A 25310-nucleotide genomic window follows, 5' to 3' on the forward strand; every position below is an offset into this window, starting at 1 on the left:
CCTTTTGTGTTTCATGTACAAGAACACCCAGATCCTTCTGTACTGCAGTATTTTGTAGTCTTTCTCCATCTAAACAATATTCTTCCGACCAAAGTGGTTAACCTCACACTTTCCCACATTAAACACCATCTGACAGATTTTTGCCCACTCACTTAACCTATCTATATCCCTTTGCAGATTCTTTGTGTCGTCATCACAACATGCCTTCCCACCTATTTTTGTGACGTCAACAAATTTAGATACATTACGCTCTGTCCCTTCCTCTGAGTCATTAATGTAGATAGTAAATAGTTGAGGTCCTAGGACCGATCCTTGTGGCACCCCACTAGTTACGGCTTTCCAACCTGAAAAAGACCCATTTATCCCGACTCTCTGCCTTCTGTGTGTTAGCCAATCCTCAATCCATGCCAACACATTACCCCCAATACCCTGAGCTCCTAATTTGTGCAATAACCTTTTATGTGGCACCTTATCGAAAGCCTTCTGAAAATCCTAATACACTACATCTACTGGTTCCCCTTTATCCACTCTGCTTGTTATATCCTTAAAGAGCTCTAACAAATTTGTCAAATGTAATTTCCCTTTCATAAAACCATGTTGACGCTGTTTGTTTGCATTATGTTTTTCTAAATGACTTGCTATTTCTTCCTTAATAATCGACTCAAGCATTTTCCCAATAACTGATGAGCTAACTGGTCTATAGTTTCCTGCTTTTTGTCTCCCTCCTTTCTTGAATAGGGGTGTCACATTAGCGGTTTTCCAATCTACTGGTACCCTACTGGAATCCAGTGAGTTTTGGTATATTATGACCAATGCCTCCACTATCTCTGCGGCCACTTTTTTTAAAACCCTTGGGTGCAGGCCATCAGGTCCTGGTGACTTGTCTATTTAGTCCCATCAGCTTGTCCAGCACCTTTTCCCTTGTGATAGAGATTGTTACAAGTTCCTCCCTCCCATTTATACCTTGCTCATCTATTATTGTTGGGATGTTTATAGTGTCCTCCACTGTGAAGACTGATGCAAAATATTGGTTTAAATTATCTGCCATTTCCCTGTTATTAATTCCCCATTCTCATCCTCTAAGCTACTCTCCCCCTTTCGATATACCGATAGCAGCTCTTACTGTTTGCTTTTATATTTCTTGCCTGTTTAATCCCATAATCAATTTTTTCCCTCTTGATTTTTTTAGTCATCCGCTGCTGGTTTCTAAAAGCTTCCCAATCCTCTGGCATTTGTTTTCGCCGCATTGTATGCCTTTGCTTTTGATTTGATACTCTTCTTAACATCCTTTGTTATCCACAGGTGGTTCATCGTTCTCTTTGGGTTATTCCCTCTGACTGGAATAAATGTTTGCTGAGTGTTATGAAATATCTGCTTAATCGTCTGCCACTGTTCATCTACTGACTTCCCCTGTAGTCTATCTTCCCAGCCTGCTTTAGACAACTCTTTCTTCATTTCTCTGTCATTGCCCTTGTTTAAGTTGAAGACCCTAGTTTGAGACCTGAGTTGCTCACCATCAAACTGAATTTGAAATTCTACCATGTCATTTCCCCCTAAAGGATCCTTAACTATGAGATCTCATATTAATCCTACCTCATTACACAATACCAAATCTAAAATAGCCAGGTCCCTGGTAGGTTTTGCGACATATTGCTCTAAGTAACGATCTCTGAGGCACTCTACAAATTCGTCTTCCATGCTACCCTTGCCAATTTGATATGTCCAGTCTATATGCAGAATAAAATCACCCATGATAATTGCAGTGCCCTTCTTGCACGCCTCCATTATTTCCTGATTAATATCTTGTCCTAGAAGATAGAGGGTGCATGGGCTGTGGGAGGAACATGACAATGGGCCAAGTGGTCTGTCCTTGTTCCATACTGTCCTCTGAATTGAATTCAGCATTCCTCCCCTTAGCACCTGTATAAGTGCCTGCATTCAAAGATAATTGCTTTAGTTTTATGTTTGCTTTTCGGAAGATTTTGCTAGATCAGGTTGAAGGTTCAGCACTTTATACTTTATGATGGATCGGTCAAACCATCTGAATGATGAAGTAGTAATGAGTTTTGTGGATAAAGACATTGGCTCTGTGTCATCATAGGCATTCGAACCAGTTCTCTGCTGCGTTAGCTGATGCAAAGTGAGGCAGCAGCTGATTCTGTACCTTTGGGATAGACAGGGCAATAATCAGCTGGAACTCCTGCTTCAGTTCGTTGTTCAGGGATCTTGCTGGAATGTGCGAAGATATGGCTGTCTGACAGAAACGGAGCCAAGTTCTGCTTATTTCTACCCCACAGTCAAAGACTCGCACGTGAAGGATGGCTATTTGAAATTAATGGAAAGCTCTTGCTGTCTGTGGGCATGATGCTGTTTTCAAGTGGGAGTGGGGGCGAATAGCAAGTTAATTTTTCTTTTTAAAAGGAATCTCACTCTGGAATGGAGGGGGAATTTGCCTCTGATTTTAGTATTTAATTATACTCATTAAAGATAAAAACCCTTTTGTCATACTGGATTACTGGGAAAATTATGTCTTTGTTTCTAACAGGAGCAGCAAAGAAAAGAAAAGCTTGAAAAAAAGAAAAAGCTGCTGATGACCGCTCAAACGGTAATGGCTAGACTGCTTTATCTTGGGAATTATTTGTGGTCATTAAGGTGTAGTGAATCAGTGCTGGAGAATTACACTTTCCATTTCCACTCCTTCGCACTATTTGTAGGATTATAGGAATGCATAGAAGGTGCCATTTGGTTATCTTCATCAAATGTTTAACTTTTCTCTTCACTGAAACGATTCAATGATCTTTGCATCAACTGTTACCTGTGACAAAGCATTTCATGACCTAACAACTCCCTGCCTAATTAAATTTCTCCTTGGGAGCAGAGTAATACATTGTCCATTACACAGTATAAGACTTCTGAGCTTATAACAGAAATAATAAGCTTTGATTTATATAGCATCTTTCGGAACCTGGGGATGTCCTAAAGTACTTGTCACTGTTGTAATGTAGGAAAACACGGCAGCCGGTTTGCATACAGAAAGATCCTGCAAACAGCCATGTGATAAGTGACTAAACTATTTTACTGATAGTGATTGAGGGTTAAATGTTGACTAGGACACTAGAAGAACTCCTTGAATAGTGCAGTAGTCTTTTGCATCCAGCTAAGGTAACATCTCCCCTGAAAGACCGTACCTTCAATAGTATAGCACTCCCTCAGTACTGCATTGTGACTACCTAGATTATATGCTCACATCTTTGGAGTGGAACTTAAACCTATGATCTTCTGACTCCTGTGAGATTGCGATTACTCAGCCAAGGCTGTGCTGTAGACAGTGCTATGGAAATGTTCTAGTAATATATACTGTCCTAGCTAAGAACAGGGAAAAGCCATCCTATTCAATGCCCATCTTTTTGATATATCAACTTCACTTTCTCCCTTTTATTCTTCACTCCACTCCTGTTTCCCTTTAGAAATCAATCTTTGGACTCCATTTACTCTTTCTGCTTCAGTGACCTCTCTGATTTCTCTGACTTATCTTCCCGTGCTTAATTTCCCAGATATTTCCGCTGCAGCACTATATCATGGTGATCTAGACCCGCCACCATTGCGTGAAGAATCAGTATTCATTGAACTTATGAGCTCGGCTACTCGCACGGTTGAGTTCAGTTTTAACGAAACCATATATGCCCAAATAGATCCCCTCTAGGTCCAGCTCTCTCAAACATCTTCGTTGGGTTCCATGAGAAGCGTGTCCTTGAGGGAATGACACCTAACCCCCCCCCACCCCAGCTCTTGCATATTTCCAAATGTAGATGATACATTTGCTATATTTGAATCCGCAGCTGCACGTAATAATTTGCTTACACGTCTTAATGGGCTCCATCCTGCACTCAAATTCACCTTTGAAATGGAGCAGTCAAATGAGCTCCCTTTCCTTGACGTACTAGTTGTGAAATCTGTTAAGGGGTCTCTACCACAGTCTAACGCAAGCCTACTTTCACTGGCCGATACATTGGGATTCTTTGTTCCACGCATTATAAGATTGGCCTTATCGGGAACCTCGTATATAGGGCCCGAGCCATTTGCTCACCATGCAAGCTTGATGCTGAAATAGGGCAAATCAAAGGCATCCTGTGTGACAGTGGCTACCCTAATCAGATCACCTCTCACTATATCACGCAAACTTTTGAATGGGCCCTGAAAAGTGCCCAGTCCAGCTCAGACTACCCTGCAAGGGTAATCTATCCCAAATATTTGAGCAACAGGTGAAGCTAGCTGTTGCATGCTGCTACTATGCAGTGGCAGCATGTGTGGTCTTTGCCACTAACTGGATGCTGCTGTCAAGCCAAAAAGATGTTCTGCCTGTCACACAAATGAGTAATATTGAATTTCAATGCCAATTTGATGCTAGGTATGTAGGCCATACAACCCAAAGACTGACAGATCATATCAAACAGCATGTCGTTTCCCCTGATTGCAACGGGCGAGGTGCAGACCGTATCCAACCAGTCCGTGCTTGCAAAACTCAAAATATAGCGTCCAGCATTAGATGTGATTCCACGATTGGACACCATTTGCGAAATAATCCAGTGTGCTAAGAATTACGCTGACAAACAATTTAAGGTTGTCAGTAGGGCTCGCAGTGTAGTGCATTTGCGTGTACTGGAAGCTCCATATATTATTACACAGGGCCCTGTTTGCAGACAGAACATCTACACACATTATGCCTGTTTCCTCAGGGCAATGCCTTGACCAATCAGCGTCAAGCTGCCTGGTTCAAATTTCAAACAAAGCTTGGCAGTTAACTGTCAGTCACCATAAACTGGTGCATTCTCCATGGCAACACCTCTGCCAATCAGAGTCCACTTGCCAACCAATCAGCGCACTCTTTTCATACAGTATAAATTTGTTGCATTCCCTTTTATTGGTATTCTTGCGGATTGTCCTGATGAGTGCAAGATGAAAATCTTCGACAAAATGTCTGTTTTCAGCAATACTCAAGTTCTGTACTACGAAATGACAATTTCCCAATTACAATTAGTGTTCTTGAGTTCTACATGATGAGATGGTAACTTGTTCAAGTACTGCAGGGTTTGGGGGGCTGTCTCAATCTCTCTTTTTAAAGTACTATATAAAACCAGTATTAAACTGGTGGCTTTTTAGAAAAGTTGTTTTTAAATTCCTCCGATTGAGATGTTTCTACTAGAAGGTCTGACATCCTTGAAAGTGGGTAAATCGTCAGGGCCAGATAGATTGTATCACAGGCTGTTAAACGAAGTAAGGGAGGAAATAGCGGATGCTGTGAGGATCATTTCAAATCCTCACTAGATACAGACAAAGATTGGAGGTCTGAGAACATTGTACCATTGTTTAAAAAAGATGCGAAGGATTGGCCAAATAATTATAGGCCAGTCTGACCTCAGTGGTGGCAAAATTATTAGAATCAATTCTGAGAGATGGGATAAACTCTCACTTATAAAGGCACTGATTAATCAGGGATAGTTGGCATGGGTTTGTAAGGGTAGGTCATGTCTTACTAACTTGAATTTTTTTAGGAAATAACGAGGTTTGTTGGGGGTAATGCAGTGGATGTTGTCTACATGAATTTTAATAAGGCATTTGACAAGGTCCCACATGACAGACTGGTCAGAAAAATAAAAGCCCATGGGATACAGGGGAATGTGGCGAGTTGGATCCAAAATTGGCTCAGTGACCAGAAACAAAGGGTAATGGTCAACAGATGTTTTTGCGAATGGAAAGCGATTTCCAGTGGCATTTCACAGGGCCCAGTATTGGATCCCTTGCTGTTTGTGGTATATATTAATGCTTTGGACTTAAATGTGAGAGGCATAATCGGGAAATTTGCAGATGACACAAAAATTGGCTGTGTAGTTGATAGTGTAGAGGATAGCTGTAGACTCCAGAATGATATCAATGGTTTGGTCGACTGGGCGGAATTCAATCCAGAGAAGTGTGAGGTAATGCATTTGGGCAGGGAACACAAAGCAAGGCAATGCACACTAAATGAGAGGATATTGAGAGGGGTAGAAGTGAGAAACCTTGGAGTGCAGGTAGATTAAGTGGTGAAGAAGGCATATGGAATGCTTTGCTTTATTGGCTGAGGTATAGAATGCAAAAGCAGGGATGTAATGCTGGAAATGTATAAAATGCTGATTAGGCCATAGCTGGAGTATTGTGTACAGTTCTGGTCCCCACATTATAGGAAGGCCATAACTGCTCTGGAGAGAGTACAGAGGAGATTTACAAGAATGTTGCCAAGGCTTGAAAATTGCAGCTATGAGGAAAGATTGGATAGGCTAGGGTCGTTTTCTTTCGAACAGAGGGAGGCTAAGGGGTGACTTAATTGAGGTGTACAAAATTATGAGGGGCTGAGATAGAGTAGACAGGAATGAGCTGTTTCCCCGAGTAGAGAGATCAATTACCAGGGGGCACAGATTTAAGGTGATTAGTAGAAGGATTAGAGGGAGCATGAGTAACAACTTTTGTTTCACCCAGAGGGTGGTGGGTGGCTGGAATTCGCTTCCCGGATTGGTGGTGGAGGCAGAAATTCTCAGCTCATATAAAAAGTACCTGGACCTGCACCTGAAGTGCTGTAACCTGCAAGGCTGGAAGGTGGGATCAGAATGGATGGCTAGTTTTTTTTTCCCAGTTGGCGCAGACATGATGGGCTGAATGGCCTCTTTCTGTGCTGTAACTGTTCTATGGTTCTAGTGAAGCCACAGGTTTGACTCTTTATTTTGTACCTATCCAGGGGAAGAGGGACAACTGCTCAAAACAAGAAACTGAAACAGGTATGTGTTTGTTATGAAACTGTAGTGGTCTTGTGAGCAATTTGCTGCACAATTTTGATTGTAATCCACTTTGAATCAAGCAAGGCAACTAATCACATTTATTTAGCTGTCTTCCAGTTAATGCAAATACAAGTGACATTTTCAACCAAATCTGTGTGTCATTAAATGTTTTTGGAGTGTTTAATAAAATTACCTTTTTTTTTTGCTGTATTTTTGAGATTGAAAATTCTTGTGTTCATTCGGTAGTAAGTTTTTTTTTAAAGAAAAATTCAAATCCTTTAGTGCTCTGGTTTCAGATGTAACTAGTTTGGGCAGCTGGAAAATTGATGCTACAGTTGTTTAATAAGGTTAACTGAGTCCCAAGATGTATGTCTCTGGGAATATACAGAGGCATCTCTCCATGGTTGGATCAACATGTGTCTCAACTCTAATATCTGCCAGTGATTTTACATATTGTGCCAAATACGATTGTCCATTCGCAATCGCAGATTTTTTGTGATCATCAAATGCTTGTTGTCCAGACAAGATGGTGTAATTTCCCAAGTTTATCTCCAGTTCACAATGCTCAGGATGGGTTGGCTGCACCATTTCCTAGCATTATTTTAGAACTAGTTAGGAAATAGAAGTAAGCCCAAAAATGTGTGGTATTCCCAATCTGGTGGTGTGCTGAGAAAATATTGGCACTGCAGGCTGATGCCTCAACAATATAAATTGAGTCTGTGGCACTGAAGATCCTGCCTACTCCTGCAATGTCAAAAGTTCATTGGTGATAGGAGCTCACTGGTACTGAAGGAGTGCTGACAGCAACACAGAATTTTGCCTCTTCAATGTAACCATCACCTCTCAGATTTCTAATTTAAAATTGAGCTATGTGGGTGACTCAATGTATCTCTGTTTACTACATATGAACATATGAATTAGGAGCAGAAGTAGGCCACTGGAGCCTGCTCTGCCATTCAATAAGATCATGGCTGATTTGATTGTAACTTCAATTCCACATTCCCACCTACCTTGATAACCTTTCACCGCACCCCCCCTCCCCCTTGCTTATCTACCTCTGCCTTTAAAATATTTAAAAACTCTACTTCCACTATCTTTTGAGGAAGAAAGTTCCAAAGACTCTCATCCCTCTGGGAGGAAAAAAAAATCTCCTCATCTCTGTCTTTAAATGGGCGATCTCTTATTTTTAAACAGTGACCCCTAGTTCTAGAGTCACCCACAAGGGGAAACGTCTTTTCCACACCCGCCATGTCAAGACCCCTCAGAATCTTGTATGTTTCAGTCAAGTCGCCTCTTACTGTTCTAAACTCAAGCGGATACAAGTCTAGCCTGTCCAATCATTCCTCATAAGACAACCTGCCCATTCTAGGTATTAGTCTGCTTCCAATGCCTTTACATCCTTCCTTAAGTAAGGAGACCAATACTGTACACAGTACTGCAGATGTGGTCTTGCCAATGCCCTGTATAACTGAAGCATAACCTTCCCACTTTTGTGTTCAATTCTCCTTGCAATAAACAGCATTCTATTAGCTTTCCTAATTATTTGCTGTACCTGGTATACCAACTTCTGCGATTCATGCACTAGGTTACCCAGATCCCTCTGCATCTCAGAACTCTGCAATCTCTCACCGTTTGGATAATATGCTTTTTTTTTAATTCTTCCTGCCAAAATGGACAATTTATCATTTTCCCACATTATACTCCATTTGCCAGATCTTTGCTCACTCACTTAACCTATCTATATACCTTTGTAGCCTCCTTTATGTTCTCTTCACAACTTACTTTCCTACTTATCTTTGTCATCAGCAAATTTAGCAACCATACCTTTGGTCCTTTGTCCAAGTCATTTATATAAATTGTAAAAAGTTGAGGCCCCAGCACTGATCCCTGTGACACGCCACTTGTTACATCTTGCCAACCTCCTTTTTTTTAATAATATGGCGATCAAAACGCTGCCTAGTACTTCCAAGTGTGGTCCAACCAACATTCTGTGCATGTTTGCATCTTTAGAATAAGTAATGCTAAGTAGAAATGACTTTGGAGGCTTCATGTGATTGGGATGTAGTCCCATCTTCACTGTTAGGGTATTTAGCTTAAGTGTGTGGTGTCCTCAGAGCTGCACAAGCTACATGATGTGCATCCTCCACATTGCACAGAAACAGCATTCAAAGATCCAGCTAGTTAATCTGCTTTCTGATTTTAAAAACTTTAGCAATAAAGAAGAAAAGGGGAAGAGAAGAAGAAACGTACAATCTTGCTGATTACATCACTAAAGAGGTAACACCCTTGTTCCACTATAGCTGATATACGGGCTCTTGACCCTGATGTCCTTTGTATTGAAGGAAGCTGTAACGTCCTCAATTACTTTGCTATTTCCACTGTAATTCTTCTAGGATTCTGCCTCCGAGACTTGATGTTGTGCATCTCCTACATAGCTGAGTGTTTTTCCCTACAGTGTTCTGAGGCTTATTTAATCGATAAAATCATAGAAATACAGCACAGAAGGAGGCATTGGGCTCATTGTTTCAGTGCTGGTGCTAGCTTTTTAACTAGGCTAGTTACTCTGCTGCTAAAAGCAAAATACTGCAAATGCTGGAAATACTCAGCAGGCTAAGCAGCATCTGTGGAAGTTTCAGGAGGATGACTCTTCATAATTTTGGAAACTTCTTACAATTGCCATCTCCTTAACTTTCTTGATTCTGATGAATAAAGACCAGTTTTTCAAATCTTTAAGTATAACTTCTCATTCCTGGTATTCTAGTTTCCCAAAATAGAGTAATTTACATTTCTCTAACTTGTACTTGCTACCTATCGGCCCACTGTGCTAGTCTGTTTGTATCCACCTGAATTCTTCTCTATCTTTGCCCTGCCATCCAATTTGGGAACACCAGCAAAATTTCATTCCCTTGTATCCATATCCACAAAAAGTTATTTCAACAGAAAATGAGATCCCAGCATATGTCTCTGGGCACACCACTAGGGGTGGGCAATAAATGCTGTCCTGGCCAGTGATGCCCACAACCCATGAATGAATTTTAAAAAAAAAAAACTAGCCAAATCCTCATCAATGCTAATACATCCATGTACACCCACCCCCCTTGTTTCTTTTCTGTTCAGTAGCCACCTCTCTGTCAAGGTGCCTACTTTCCTTTTTTAATATCAAATGTTTTAATTTCTGTAAACCATCCCTTGTGGAATCTTGTATGCATAGTCCCCACCATGTATACAGTCAATGTTTATCATAGGAGGCCGTCTATATTTGGTGAATAGCCTTAACCATTTGCCAGTACCATCCATTATAAAAGTGCTGCTTTTAACATGTTGAACGTGCTGGCTAATTTGGGCAATTCACTAAGTTTCTTTTTTGCATCTTGTTATCCTATTTGTGTTTAAATTCTTCCATGGATCATTGTGTCTGTTTTGTGCCCCTACATTTATTGTTAACAATCTCGTGTTACGAGCTAGAATCCCACCGATGGCTCGGTTAGCAATTACTGCAGAGATTTAAGAAATCTTGTCCCTCCTGCATTTTACCAGCCACTTGTGAATTTCTTCCTCCGTTAAAGTTTGGTTCCCAATAACTGGGCACAGTATTTGGAATCCAGCCAGTCATTTTGTTTCCTTCTCGTTGCGTGTTACCTCACTTACTCTCAATATTTATAGAGGAATGATCCCAATAATGCCATTGCACCCACTATAAGTGGTGGGATCTATTTATAGAATGTTTCTTGCGTTCTCTTTGTCTATGCACATCTGTATCGGGAAAGGTCAAAATACATTTGCTAAACACTAGTTGCCTGTTACAAAATTGCTGACTGATATTTATTTTTATAGGATATTTTGTCGAGGGTTAAAAAGGTTAAAACAGATGAGGTAAGTCATTAAACAAATATTTTTAATGTTCTGTAGTGTTGCAAATCAGGAGATAGTGACAAAAATAATTCTAAATCTGGGCAGGATAGGACAGCAGTTGGTTCTGTGCATTGCCATTAGACGTCCACATCATGTGCACCTTGTACAGTGATTGGAGCACAAGTTTCTTAACCTATCTGGTGCTTCAGAATTGAGCATTTTCCATCGTGTTAACATTGAGTATTCCTAGGTGAGATATAGCACAGCTGGAGGCAGAGTCAAGCTCCCTCTTTAGTGGCTCAACAGTGTCCCTCAGCCTGATCAGAACTACATCTCTGGTTTTCCAGATTGGATTGTGGATTGCCAAATTAGTGCCAGTCTAAGTGGTTCTGTGTTCTGGGCCTGTGCTCACTCAATTGAGACACAGCCCTATGTAAACATAGTTTATTGTTGTAACTAGCTGAGAGAGGGAGGAGACATTCACCTGATCGCTGTACCATTCCACATGTGCAATGTTGAACTAATGTCTGTATGTAGGTCTGATTACTATATTTTTACTTTATTTTTAAAATCTTCAATAAAGAATCTTGATACAACATCTCTCAAAAAGCTTGTAGCTGAAGATATTGAGAAGAACCAAGATTCAAATTTTGCTATCAAGGACCGGCTGACCCAGACTGTACGCCACAACTCTCAGCATCTCCTGGACCCGGTGAGGAAGGTGAACAGCCAACCAGTTCCATATCAACAACCCAAACTCTTCACAGGTGGAGTGATGAGATGGTACCAGGTGGAGGGTATGGAATGGCTGCGGGTGAGTTTACAATGCTCGTCTTTTTCAAGTTAGGGTCTGACTTGCAGTTAACCAGCTGCTTGTTGGGGAAACGGGAGGTGTGTTGAAAGCCACACCCTGATCAGTCAGCAGCAATGTTCCCACTAAGCTGCTTGTGTGCGCGCCCACGTAGCAACCTGGAAAGTACTGTGCAGGCCTTAAAGATGCCGTGCATTGAAAGAACTGACCACACAACAATTAAAATTTTATAAGGAAAATTGGTCAGCAGTACCCTTTGTTCAGTTCCACCATGTCTGGTTTTGCAATAGCATACTCTGGATTGGTGGTGACGATGACACTATGTTCATTGTCTTAATGTTGCTGTAAAGTTGTTTTTTTTACTTATTTAATCTGGAAAGATTTTGATTTAATTTTAAATTCTGCTGCTTAAAATTACATTGTTTGCAAGGTTAACTCTTTTTTTTTTTAAAAAAAAGCTTTCTAGGATACAGTTTAGGGCAAATTAGATGGAATACGAGCCATCTCAGTTAATGTGTTCTTGTGTACCAGATCAGTTTGAGATGAAGGAAGTTGCCCAATACCTATTAGAAGATATTAATATCTTTTTAATGATGGAATGATTTTCATTTAGTAGTGTCCAGCAGGGGACTTATCTCAGCAGTTGCTTTGGTTTCCACACAAATTGGTGAGGTTTTCCATTGAAAATGATAGGCTTCGTTGTCAGCTCGGTCAACAATCTATGCCAGAGCTGAGGGAGGGAGATCACAAGTTATTGTCTGTCTTATCACTGTCGCTCTCGCTTGGTTTTTTTTTCTTTTTTCGCTTCCCCATCGCCACTGCCTTCCCTTTAAGGCTGGAACAATAAAAGAAGCATTGAAACCTTTGTTTGCTGGCTTGTGGTCCCATATCAAAGGGATTTTGTTTCAAGTAAGATGAGTAGTAGGTTATTGATTTGAATCTTGCTTTGAAAAATGTACATATCAAATAAACCAGTTTTTAGGTTCATTATTAACCTTGTATCACTTGAATGTTCACTCTTGCCTTCTGAAAGGTAAGAGAAGATATGTGGCAGATGTGTATAATCACAATATTCAATGTAGGGCCATACAAATATTTTCTTGGGACTATATAGTTCAGCTAGATATTGGACAATAAATTACCCTCAATTATAGGGAGTGTAATTTGAAGGAGTGATGGGAAATTTGCAACATTTTTGTTTCTACCTCCCCATTCTGTGCTGTCCTCTGCTGAAGATGAGACTTGGTGCAGACATTCTATGGGTGCTAGGAAGCCTCTGCTACCACATCCAATTGACCAGTGTAAAGAGCGAGTGTCAGCAGGCAGATCAGCTATGGAGGCTGAGCCTAATCCTGTCCTTTTGCACAGTTTCAGCAGGAGAGACTGTTGTGAGCGCAAATGGGGACCTAGCTGATTTTAGTTTCTCTGTGTCTCTTCTCTGATCAGCTCATCTGTCTCTTTTGCCTTCCCCCACCCCACCCCCAAAACCCAGGGCGGGGATTGATTCCCGTTTCTCCTCCCCGCCCCCACCCCTCACCCGAAGGTGGGGATTGGTTCCCCTGTCCCTGCAGCCCGTCACTCTGGCTGAGTTTGTTTTTTTGACTAACTCAACAGACTAGCGGTTGAACCTGGGACTTTGGTTTTGTGTCGTTACTATCCATCTAGTGCACACAGAGGAGTGGAAGAGGCTCACAATGGATCTTAAAGCTTAAGAAGCAGTAAATTCAAAGTGGATTGGTGTGGGCATCTTGGAGGGCATCCTAACGCACATGTATTCCTGTCTGTTAGATGCTGTGGGAAAATGGTATTAATGGGATCCTGGCGGACGAGATGGGCTTGGGGAAGACTGTCCAGTGCATCGCCATGATAGCTATGATGGTGGAACGAGGGGTCCCAGGACCTTTCTTCGTCTGTGGTCCTCTGTCTACTCTACCAAATTGGGTGTCGGAGTTCAAGAGATTCACTCCAGAGGTGAGACTGGGAGGGCTGATCTCTACTACCCCTTTGTGTTGAGAAGTGATTTTTCATAGAGTACATTTTAATGTATTTACTTCTGTATCTCAGATTCCTGTGCTGCTTTATCATGGAAGTCAGAAAGATCGTTTACAAAGCCTGCGTAAAATACACAAACGGCAAGGGTCTCTGCACATCTTACCAGTTGTCATCACTTCTTATGAAATAGCCATGAGAGACAGAAAACACTTCCAGGTGTGTGTGCAGAGCATGTTTCTTGTTTAAGTTTTGGTTGAGCAGGGACGGTTTCTGGTCAAATGTCAAAACGTCATGGGTTCTGTCTTTGTCAGGTTTATGGAAAAATTCATTGTGTATAAATTCTTTATAAATGAAGACTTTCTGTTAAAGTTCACCATTTATAAGCTGATTTGTCACATCAAAGATAGTAGCAATTATGTAAGACAGAATTATCAGCCATTAGAACTGAGTTCAGTGAGATTTGATTGCTGAAACCAGTGAGAACTAGCCAAAATAAAAGCAAAGTACTGTGGATGCTGGAAGTTTGAAATAAAAACAAAGTGCTGCAAATACACAGTAGATCTGGCAGCATCTGTGGAGAGAGAAACAGTTAATGTTTCAGGTCTGTGACCTTTCATCAGAACTAACCAATGTTGGAGTGGCTACTTATATTCTGGTTTCATTGCAGCAAAATTGGTTTCAATGGAGCATTGTTGGTTGGTTGGTTGTACCAATGTTTCTGTTCATTTAGTGTATTGCTGAGATTTGTATTGATTATAACTCATATCTTTCCTATTTTCTATTGTCCTGACCTGCCAATGCTTACTCTTGCTGGAATATACTGTTAGTGATCCTGGCATCCTCTTGGCACGGTGCCATTGCAACCATTCTTTGTGATTGAACCTAAACACTGATTGGCAGCAAGCTCGCGTCTCCTTTATTCACTAGCATCCATTTGTGTACACTTCCCAGCAGGAATGCTCGGCTAGTGTTCAGGACGTGAAAGCCCCACTCATTGCTGTTCCCTTGTCTCTGAATCAATGCCACGATAAACTCCTGGGCAGAAGTATTCCGATGCTGCTGCTGCCCCATCTGAAATCTGCTAACTCAGCACATGCTGGGAGTTCTGCTTGGTTGTGATATCCCAAATGCAGCCAGAGTAGAGTCTAAGCTTGCTCTTGAGTGGCTACTGGGTGAAGTGTGGAGGACCACTGGTTCCTATGGAACTGTACTCCAGTAAGAATCAGTGCCTGTGGATAACGGGGAGGGAGTAGTGACTCAGTTTTTAAGTCCCGCTGTGCCAAACTGCAACTGTAATTGAAAATCTTGTATAACAATTGTATTTTATTTTCTCCAAAATAAACAGAATTGTCACTGGAAGTACCTTATTGTGGATGAAGGTCACAGAATCAAGAACTTAAATTGCCGTCTGATTCAAGAGTTGAAAAGGTTCAATACTGACAACAAGCTGCTGTTGACTGGAACCCCTCTCCAGAATAACCTGGCTGAACTCTGGTCACTGCTCAACTTTCTACTGCCTGATGTATTTGACGACTTGAAAAGGTACCCATTGTGAAAGGGCTGGCTGCTGCAGTGCGATGTTGAATTTAACTGGTCTTTTCTGTTAAATGCACCACCTACTGTAGCAGAGCTGTAGAATAGAAGGTCGCAAGTTTAATATACTCCGTTAAATGATCCTGGCTGGGTTTTCCATGGGGTCACTACAGTTGACATCTGTGTCTTTTAGACTAAATATGAAAGATCCGTTAGTATTCTATCTGATCTCTATCAAGTGACCAGTGTCTACTACTGAGGGCATTAGCTTCAGCTGTGATTCCCTCTGCAGTACGTAGCCTGTCAGCACACACTACCATGCCTTAGCTTGGGGAAGAAAGGCGACTGGGGTGACATACCAGAGGTCTTTCGTTGCACCTGAAAAAGTCCGTAACTTTGAGGGGGAAGGGCTTGTAGTTTAATTCCAGTTCAGGTTCTCCTCTTTATTTCACCAGAACTGTTTTATGGTAAAAAGAAGGTTTCACTCATCATTTTGATTGCATGGTGAATTAGGAAGATGGATGGTGCAGTGGTCTTGCAGCTCTGTAATCTAAAGTCATAGGAGCATTTAAAGGGAAATTTAGATAAACTCATGAGGGAGAAAGGATTAGAAAGATATGTTGATATGGTGGGAGGAGGCTTTTGTGGATCATAAATGCTGGCGCAGATCTGTTAGTCCAGTGGCTTGTTTCTGTGCTGACCATTCTAAGTAACCCAAATTCAAATCTAGACCAGACTGAGGGAATAAAGTGATATGAAGACTGTTGCAAAAAAATAGAACTGGAGAAAAGGCATAATATGAGAGCATTGCATGAGAAAGTTAAGTACTGATGGGCAAGAAGAAAGTAGCCACAAATGGTGGCTGTATAAGGAGCGTGGAAGTGAACTTCTCTTTGAAAAAGAAAGGGTAGAGAAATGATGGGTGGAGTACATCAGAGAGCTGTATGATGATGAAGACAGTAGAAAGAGGGATGAGGTCCTGCAACAAGAAGTTATGGAGCTAGGTAGCAGATTAAAAAGCAAGACCTGAAAGGTTGTACTCTCTGGATTACTCCTGGTGCCATGTGCCAGTGAGTATAGGAATGAGGATAGAGCAGATGAATGTGTGGCTGAAGAGATGGTGCAGGAGGGGGAGGGCTTTAGTTTCCTGGATCACTGGGTCTGTTTCTGGCGAAGGTGGGACCTGTACAAGTTGGATGGGTTGCACCTGAACTGGAATGGGACCAACATCCTTGCTGGGAGGTTTGCTAGCGCTGTTGAGGTGGGAGGGGTGGTGGGATACAGAGTGGAGGTACAGTAGGGGGTGATGCACAGCCAAATATAGAAGAGAAGCTGAGTCAGTCTGGAAGGCAGCAAATCTGGACCTGTTAAGGCACAAGTGAGCAATGCAAGGCTGGATTACCTCTATTTTAATGCAAGGAGTCTTACTAGTAAGGCTGATGAATTGAATGCATTGATTAACACATAGGAATATGATATTGCTATCACAGAGACATGGTTGAGAATAGGGCAGGACTGGCAGCTCAATATTCCAGGGTATAGAATCTTCAGGCATGACAGGTGAGGGAGTAAAAGAGGAGGTGGCATTGCACTGTTGATCAAGGAGTCAATTACTGCAGTAAGGAGGGATGATATCTTCGAAGGTTCCTCAAATGAGGCCATATGGGTAGAACTTAAAAACAAAAAGGGGGCAGTCACTTGGCTGGGAGTGGACTACAGGCCTCTAAACAGTCAGGGAGAGATAGAGGAGCAGATATGTCGGCAAATCTCAGAGGTGTAATAATAGTACGGGATTTCAACTTCCCCGATATCAACTGGGATAGTCTTAGTGCAAAAGGCTTAAAGGGGGTGGAATTCTTAAAGTGCATACAGGAGAGCTATTTGAGCCAGCACGTAGAAAGGCCCTACAAGAGAAGGGGTGGTACTGGACCTAATCCTAGGGAATGAAGCTGGACAAGTGGTAGAAGTGTCAGTGGGGGAGCATTTTGGGAATAGTGACCATAACTGTAAGATTTAAGGTATTGCTGGAAAACAACAAAGAGGTACCGGAAATAAAAGTACTGAATTGGGGGAAGGCCGATTTCAATATGATAAAACAGGATCTGGCCAAAGTGGACTGGGAGCAGCTACTTGCAGGAAAGTCTACATCAGACCAGTGGGAGTCATTCAAAAAGGAAATAGAGAGTTCAGGGCCAACATGTTCCCGTCCAGGGAACCCTGGATGTCGAGGGATAAAGAGGTTTGGATAAGGAAGTAAAAGGAGGCTTGTGGCAATTTCAAAGTGCTGAAAACAGTAGACGCTCTAGAGGAGTATAGAAAGTGTAGGGGGGGGTACTTAAAGTAATTAGGACAGCGAAGAGGGGACATGAAAAAACATTGGCGGGCAAGACAAAGGAAAATTCTACGGCGTTTTATAAGTATATTAAGGGAAAGAGTAGGGCCCATTAGGGACCAAAGTGGCAATGTGTGTGTGGAGCCGGAGGACATAGGTGAGGTTTTAAATGATTACTTTTCATCTGTATTCACTATGGAGAAGTACGATGTAGGTGTAGCGATCAGGGAGGGGGATTGTGATATACTTGAACAAATTTGCATTGAAAGGGAGGAAGTATTAGCTGTTTTAGTGGGCTTAAAAGTGGATAAATCCCCAGGCCCAGATGAGATGTATCCCTGGCTGTTGTATGAGGCAAGGGAGGAGATAGCAGGGGCTCTTACACAAATTTTCAAGTCCTCTCTGGCCACAGGAGAGGTACCAGAGGATTGGAGGACAGCGAATGTGGTACCATTATTCAAGAAGGGTAGCAGGGATAAACCAGGTAATTACAGGCCAGTGAGTCTAACATCAGTGGTTGGGAAACTATTGGAAAAAAATTCTGAGGGACAGGATTAATTTCCACTTGGAGTGGCAGGGATTAATCAGGGATAGTCAGCATGGCTTTGTCAAGGGGAGATCGTGTCTAACAAACTGATTGAATTTTTCAAGGAGGTGACTAGATGTGTAGATGAGGGTAAGGCAGTTGATGTAGTATACATGGATTTCAGTAAGGCTTTTGATAAGGTCCTGCATGGGAGATTGGTTAAGAAGATAAGAGCCCATGGGATCGAGGGCAATTTGGATCCAAAATTGGCTTAGTGGCAGGAGGCAGAGGGTGATGGTCGAGGGCTGTTTTCGCAAGTGGAAGCCTGTGACTAGTGGTGTACCACAGGGATCAGTGCTGGGACCCTTTCTGTTTGTAGTATACATTAATGATTTAGACGTGAATTTTGGAGGTATGATCAGTAAGTTCACAGATGACACGAAAATTGATGGTGTTGTAAATAGTGAGGGGGGCTGGTAAGATGGGTGGAGTAGTGGCAAATGGAATTTAATCCTGAGAAGTGTGAGGTGTTGCATTTTGGGAGGACTAACATGGCAAGGGAATATACAATGGATGGTAGGACCCTAGAAAGTACAGAGGGTCAGAGAGACCTTGGTATACTTGTCCATAGATCACTGAAGTCAGCAGCACAAGTCGATAAGATGGTTAGGAAGGCATATGGGATACGTACCTTTATCAGTTGAGGCATAAGAGCAGGGAGGTTATGATGGAACTGTATAAAATGCTAGTTGGGCCACAGCCGGAATACTGTGTACAGTTCTGGTCGTCACACTATAGGAAGGATGTGATTGCACTGGAGAGGGTGCAGAGGAGATTCACCATGCCTGGGCTGGAGCATTTCAGCTATGAAGAGAGACTGGATATGTCATGGTTGTTTTCCTTAGAGCAGAGAAGGCTGAGGGGGGACCTGATTACAAAATTGAGGGGCATAGATAGGAAGAAACTTTTTCCCTTATCGGAGGGATCAATAGCCGGGGGGCATAGATTTAAGGTAAGGGGCAGGAGGTTTAGAGGGGATTTGAGGAAAAATTGTTTCACCCAGAGGGTGGTTGGAATCTGGAATACACTGCCTGAAGGGGTGGTAGAGGTAGGAACCCTCACAACATTTAATAAGTATTTAGATGAGCACTGAAACGCCATAGCATACAAGGCTACGGGCCAAGTGTGGGAAAATGGGATTAGAATAGATAGGTGCTTGATGGCTGGCACAGACACGATGGGCCGAAGGGCCTGTTTCTGTGCTGTATAACTGTATGACTCTGACACTTGAACCGGTACCACCAGAGGGAAGTAAAGGACCAAAGATAATAGGTGGAAGTCAGTGCAGCGATCAAAAGGATGAAAGCAAAGAAAGCACCTGGAATCGTTGAGATACCAACAGAATGTCTGAAAGCCCTGAATGATGTTAGTATTGGAAAACTGACAGACCTCTACAACAAAGTTTACAGAACAGGATTCATACTTGTGGATCTTGTGAGTCAACATTCATTAAACTCCCAAAGAAACCAAAAGCCCTAGAGTGTTCATAGTGCAGGACAATCAGCTTCAGGAGCCATGTGATGATTTTAATAATCATTTTGGAAAGAAATGACCAATCTATAGAAGCAGAGCAAGATGATGGCTAGTCAGGATTCAGACCAAAGAAAGGAACAAGAGAGGGCATTTTTAGCTTGAGAGTAGTAATTGAAAGATATCTGGAAGTACAAAAACGCATGTGTGCGATATAGATTGAGAAGGCATTTGATAGTGTCTGCCATCAGAAAATAATGGTGTGCTTAAACAAATTAGAAATTGACAAATGATAAAAGGATAATTCAGAATCTATATTGAAAACAATCAGCGGTGATGAGACTTGATAGCGGCTTGTTTCCCCATCACAAGAGGAGAGTGCATCAGGGTTGTGTTATGTCCCCAAAACTGTACACTGAAGCTATCTTCAGAGACCTAAAACATCTACCAGGTTGCAATGTTGGTGGGTTGAACATTAACAACTTCAGATATGCAGATGATATTGCACTGATTGCAGAGTCAGAATGGTGATAAGCAGGGGACCTAACCTGGAAGTGAAAATTGAAATAAATGGACAAGTCCTGGAACAAGGGAAAAAGTTTATATACCTTGAGCAGCTTATCACAGATGATGGGAGAGCTGAATGAGATTTGAAGGAGAATTGATAGCCAAGACCAGCTTTGTCAGAATGAAGGACTTGTTAACATCAAAGAAACTGACCCTGAATCTTAGGAAAAGGTGCTGAGGTGCTACATTTTGTCATCTATGTTGCATGCCTCGGAGATATGGACAACAAATAGAGACTTGATAAGCTGAATGCTTTCTAGATCTGGGCATATCAGAGGATGTTCCGTATAGCTTGCACAGACGGACTAAGGAGGAAGTGTGGGAAATGGCTGGAGGAGAGCAAATTGGTGCGTAACATCAGAGAAAGATACAATACTTCGGACGCATCATTAGAGCATAAGGTAGACAGAGACTATTATTGGAAGGAAAGATCGATGGAAAATGTAGGACAGAGCAGCAAGGAAGAAAATGGATGACCAATATAATGGATTGGATGCAGTTCACCTATGCAGAATGTGTAAAGACAGCACAGGGCAGACAGAGGTGGAGATCCATGACAGTTAACCTTCTGGGAAGATGACGACCCCAACGAACGAATGAGAGGATTAAGTCTCATGTTGGCTTGAGTTGTCTTAATCGAGCTCCAACTGGTCCTGAATCCAGTGAGTCATTGATTTCTGTATTCATTTATACTATGTGGAGGGTGAAAAGCAGCTTTATTCTACATCTGCCTTCACCTCCCTCTCCTTTAAACCCATATTTTTGACCAAGTTTTTGTTGCCTCTCCTCATCTCCTTTTGTCTGATTTGCCTCTGGGACATTTTTCTATGTAAAAGGTGCTAATATGAATGCAAGTCGTGGCTGTGGGTTCAATTCCCACTCCAGGACGTGAGCACAAAAATCTCCAGTGCAGTACTGCTGCAGTCTTTCAGATGAGACCTTAAACTGAGGCCCTGTCTGCCCCTCAGGTGAACGTAAAAGATCCCATGGCACTAGTTCAAAGAAGAGCAGGAGAGTTATCCGTAGTGTCCTGGCCAATATTTATCCCTTAATTAACATCAAAAACATTATCTGGCTATTATCACACTGTTTGTGGGATCTTGCTGTGCATAAATTAGCTGCCGTGTTTCTTATATTACAATAGTGACTACACTTCAAAAGTACTTCATTGGTTGTAAAGCGCTGTAAGATGTCCAGTGGTCATGCAAAGTGCTCTATAAATACAAGTTTTCTTTCCAACCTGCGAGCGTGTAATACTGATGCAGGGGCTGGTTTAAAAATGTGACTGTATTATGTTCTGCAAACGGTGCTCACATCCAAAAAATGTACTTGTCTGTTCTCCCCACAGACGCTGCCTTACTGACCTGAGTGTTTCCAGCTTTTGTTTTTGCTCTGTTCTACATCTGTGTCCCAGTATCCAGCCTGTGTAGATCCTCACATTGTCTGACCCAAGAGAGTTGGATGTTGATTTAAAGGAGGCTCTTCCCTCCCCAGCTTTGCGTCAAGAGTCACCTTCATCACTTAGAACCAGGAGTAGGCCATTCAGCCCCTCAAACCTTGGTTTTGTAACCCTTAATAACCTTGCCACATAAAAATGTTGATTTTGATTTTAAAAATTAGATGAGGTGATTTTACAATCAGAAGTTTAGATATTCACTTTTAGTAGTTGATCAAAATCTCCTGGCATTAATAAAACTTCAAAGATTGATTTTTTTTTTTTGTCTGCTAAATTTTTAACTTGTGTACTTCAGGTCTAGAAATAGGTCTGAGGGATTTTTAAAAAAAAAGAATTACACAGGATATTTCTTAAGGGAAAAGTTAGGAACTCTCAGCTTGGCTGTAGTAGTTTGCAGGATGCCATGTGTTGGAGAAAACGCAGTAGGAAGTTTAAGGTGTCAACTGGATTCATTGGCATATGATACTTAGTATGTGTTGTCAAAGGATTGGCTATACCTTAGCGAATATTAAAAAATGACAACCCTATGTTTCAGTATATCATCATAATGTGTTGCTCCCAGCAGATGGTATGCATGTTAAATTCCCAGTTAGCATTAAAGCTATGTTTAAGATTGTACCAGCTCAGTGAGTTTGAAGCTAGCTATTTTTAGTTATTAAAGATATCAAGGGATATGGGGATAGTGCAGGAAAATGGCATTTAAGGTAGAAAATTAGCCATGATCTAGTTGAATGGTGGAGCAGGCTTGAGAGGCTGAATGGCCTACTCCTGCTCCCTACTCCTGTTCATAAGTCTGTATAGAAAGAAAGTGAATGGCATCCTTATTGTCGTATGTGTCAATTCATTGTTTTCCTGTTCATATAAATAGCCTATCTGTTGGCATAGAGCCTGATTCTTGGTCTTCAGAGCATGTGTTCAGGTCTCAAGAGGAAAATCAAGTTGTGACTTAATGTGTTGGTACACCAGCTACTAGAATGTAATAGTTCTCTGTTGTAATCCCTGAGTTTGCTGTCATTTACTTAGAATTTGGGCAGTTAATGGTTACACTCCAGTTTGTAGGGGACCAAGGCCAGTTTATGGGAGTGGCTTATGATGCTGAACCTGAGAATGTGTTGCGCTAAAGGCTGTATATTTTCGTTAACTAATTTTGTGATAAATGTAATCTTTCTTTGTTCCCTAGTTTTGAATCTTGGTTTGACATTACAAGCATCACAGAAAATGTTGAAGATATAGTTGCCAGTGAGCGGGAACAAAACATTCTGCACATGCTTCACCAGGTAGACTTGTTTATTTGTGGAAATGCTTTATAGAATACTTGAGCTTCACTTTTGAAGGTTGCCTTTTAACACCTTTATTTTCCACTTGTGTCCCTCTCATTGTTTTCCTGCCTCCATTTATTCATATTGTCTGTTTTGTTTATTTTGAAGCTGTTTTATTCACTGTTTTTCATTTTTCCACTACCTATTCATGCCCTGAATGACTTTAATCTTGTATTTTATCAAGCACATTTCACTGTTGCCAGTATGAAAAACTTTCAGTCCAATGGCTTTTTCTTTTATTATTTGGTCTGTTTACATCTATTTAGATCAACATCTTATTTGTGCATACTTCCTTTCTGCAAAACCATATTTCCCATTATTTAGGATGGGAACTGCCAATACGAATTTCTGACACTGCCAGTGGTGGCACTGTTGTGCCTCAGTTTGCATCTCCTGGCTGTTCGGTCTGTCCTGCAGAGAAACTTCTCTTTGCAAATTGCTCTTAAGTTTTAAATATAGATAACAAATAAAAGTATTTTTAAAAAATGGATTATGACTTTAAAATGGAGGTTGAATTACATTTGTGTGCCCTTGTCAGATTCTCCCCTATCCTCTAATCCACTTCACCTGAACACTGTGCTTGGTCTGGACACTGAGCATGATGATCGGTTGACTCATAATATATTAGAAATGTTGTGTCTGTCAGGCACACAATGTCCATCCCGCTGTTGTGTTTGCATTTCATTGCTCAAATTTCATATTTGTAAAGCATTAACAAATGACAATGCAAGAATTTGTGACTTAGCAGTGTTACGATCCCATTAGGGACTGTTTTCTTTTTTAAAAAAGAAAAAGTCGAATTCCCAATTATTACTGAATTATGCCACATGATTTCATGTATTAAACAAAAAACTTTACTGTACAAGAGTTAAACAAAGCAAAACACTACTAACTTAACACTGCAATTTGGAAACACATACTTAAAAATTAAAATCCTATAACATGGAGACGTATTCTTTAAATGCTAAATCTCAATAGAGCACCCCTGTTTACTTTTGACTTGCACCCCAAGAATTCCCCTATACGTTACAGGATCTTGGTGGTTTGCTCACTTCTCCAGGGACCAATCCAAAGTGCATCTTAGCTCTTAAGAATTCACTTCAGTTTTCCTTAAATTCTCATCTGTCTTCTGAGGTATGAGATCTCCTGGGGATTCCCCCTCTAGTTTTGGCTTGACAAACCCTCCAGTTCTCATTCAAGAACTCACGAAGCTGGACTTCCCAGCTTGAGCATGGGACTTACTCAAAATGGAAACACCCCTGCTTCCTGATGGCTTCTTTTGCTCCTGAGCTCATTTGCCCCCAAAGCCAACTGCTTTCTCTGTGACCAATAGCCTGTCTGAAGCCAACAGCTTTCCAAAAGCTGATTGCTTGTCTGTCAGCAAGCACACCAATCAAAACACCAACAGGCACCTCCTGCATCATGAATCTCCATAACAATGTCATACACATCGGATGTCCTTTAACCTCCAACTCACAAAACATCTCTATTGACTTCTGACACCCGCATGAATAATTGATATTGCTGACAATGACAGAGCAATCTTTTCTACACTTTCTAGTTGCAACTGCCAACAAAACGAGCCCACTGCTGTTTGACTCTCACCTCTTGAACTCTGTCACTGTAGGCTGTCATGGAGAGATTTGTGATCTTGGGTGGTCTGCAACCTTTTGAAATTTTTACAGCTGCACATTTAAATTCCCAAAACTAAAAGTGACCTCCAAAATATTAATACAAACCATGAACCAGATGATCATAACTGCAGTGAAAATGGTGACTTGGAAACTAATAAAATATTTTACACATCTGCAGTTGCTTGTCTGTAAAGTCAATCATTAAATGAATGCAGAAATACAGCCCATTAATTTGTACTCATTTTTGAGAATTTGTCCAATTTTATTCTCTTCAACCTGCTTAACTGGACTCCGTTTCAATCCTAATTAATGACAAAAATACATATTTCCCAATAACAAACTTGCCTAAAAATTGTCTTTCAGTAACTTCTTTAATGCTCAGACTTTGTAAGACCTCTGTCTCAAAAATCTGGAGTTGCAAAATATTTTTCTCCCTGTTGCTCAATGCCTGCAATCCCAATGTGCATGAGTCTGACAGTGTCTGTACAGTATTTTGTAGCATTCATCATTAAGTGCAATGGACGCAGTTCAGAGAAGGTTTACTAGACTAATACCTGGAATGGGCGGGATGTCTTGTGAGGAAAGGTTGGACAAGCTAGGCTTTTATCCGCTGGAGTTAAGAGTAAGAGGTGACTTGATTGAAACATATAAGATTCTGAGGGGTCTTGATGTGGAAAGGATGTTTCCACTTGTGGGAGAATCTAGAACTAGGGGTCACTATTTAAAAATATAGGGTTGCCCATTTAAAATTCAGATGAGGAGACATTTTTTTCTCCGGGTCATGAGTATTTGGAAATCTCTTCCTCAAAAGGCGGCAGAAGCAGAGTCTTTGAATATTTTTAAGGCAGAGGTAGATAGATTCTTGATGAGCAAGGAGGTGAAGGTTATTGGGGGTAGACAGGAATGTGGAGTTGAGGTTCTAATCAGATCAGCCATGATCTTGTTGAAT

General features: G+C 41.4%; 1 protein-coding gene across 1 annotated transcript in view; it reads left to right on the forward strand.

Annotated features, from left to right (window-relative positions):
• The window catches only part of hells (helicase, lymphoid specific), a 70313-nt gene that overhangs the window by 15016 nt on the left and 29987 nt on the right, over positions 1-25310 (forward strand). Inside the window, exons 5-13 of the mRNA XM_068052407.1 lie at positions 2546-2605; positions 6770-6809; positions 9022-9086; positions 10644-10682; positions 11245-11475; positions 13261-13443; positions 13537-13680; positions 14810-15006; positions 22589-22685. Coding sequence (XP_067908508.1) covers positions 2546-2605; positions 6770-6809; positions 9022-9086; positions 10644-10682; positions 11245-11475; positions 13261-13443; positions 13537-13680; positions 14810-15006; positions 22589-22685 — 1056 coding nt within the window. The remainder of the gene's footprint in view (positions 1-2545; positions 2606-6769; positions 6810-9021; positions 9087-10643; positions 10683-11244; positions 11476-13260; positions 13444-13536; positions 13681-14809; positions 15007-22588; positions 22686-25310) is intronic.

This window comes from Heterodontus francisci, chromosome 20 (assembly GCF_036365525.1).
Source record: "Heterodontus francisci isolate sHetFra1 chromosome 20, sHetFra1.hap1, whole genome shotgun sequence".
Taxonomy (NCBI): Eukaryota; Metazoa; Chordata; class Chondrichthyes; order Heterodontiformes; family Heterodontidae; genus Heterodontus; species Heterodontus francisci.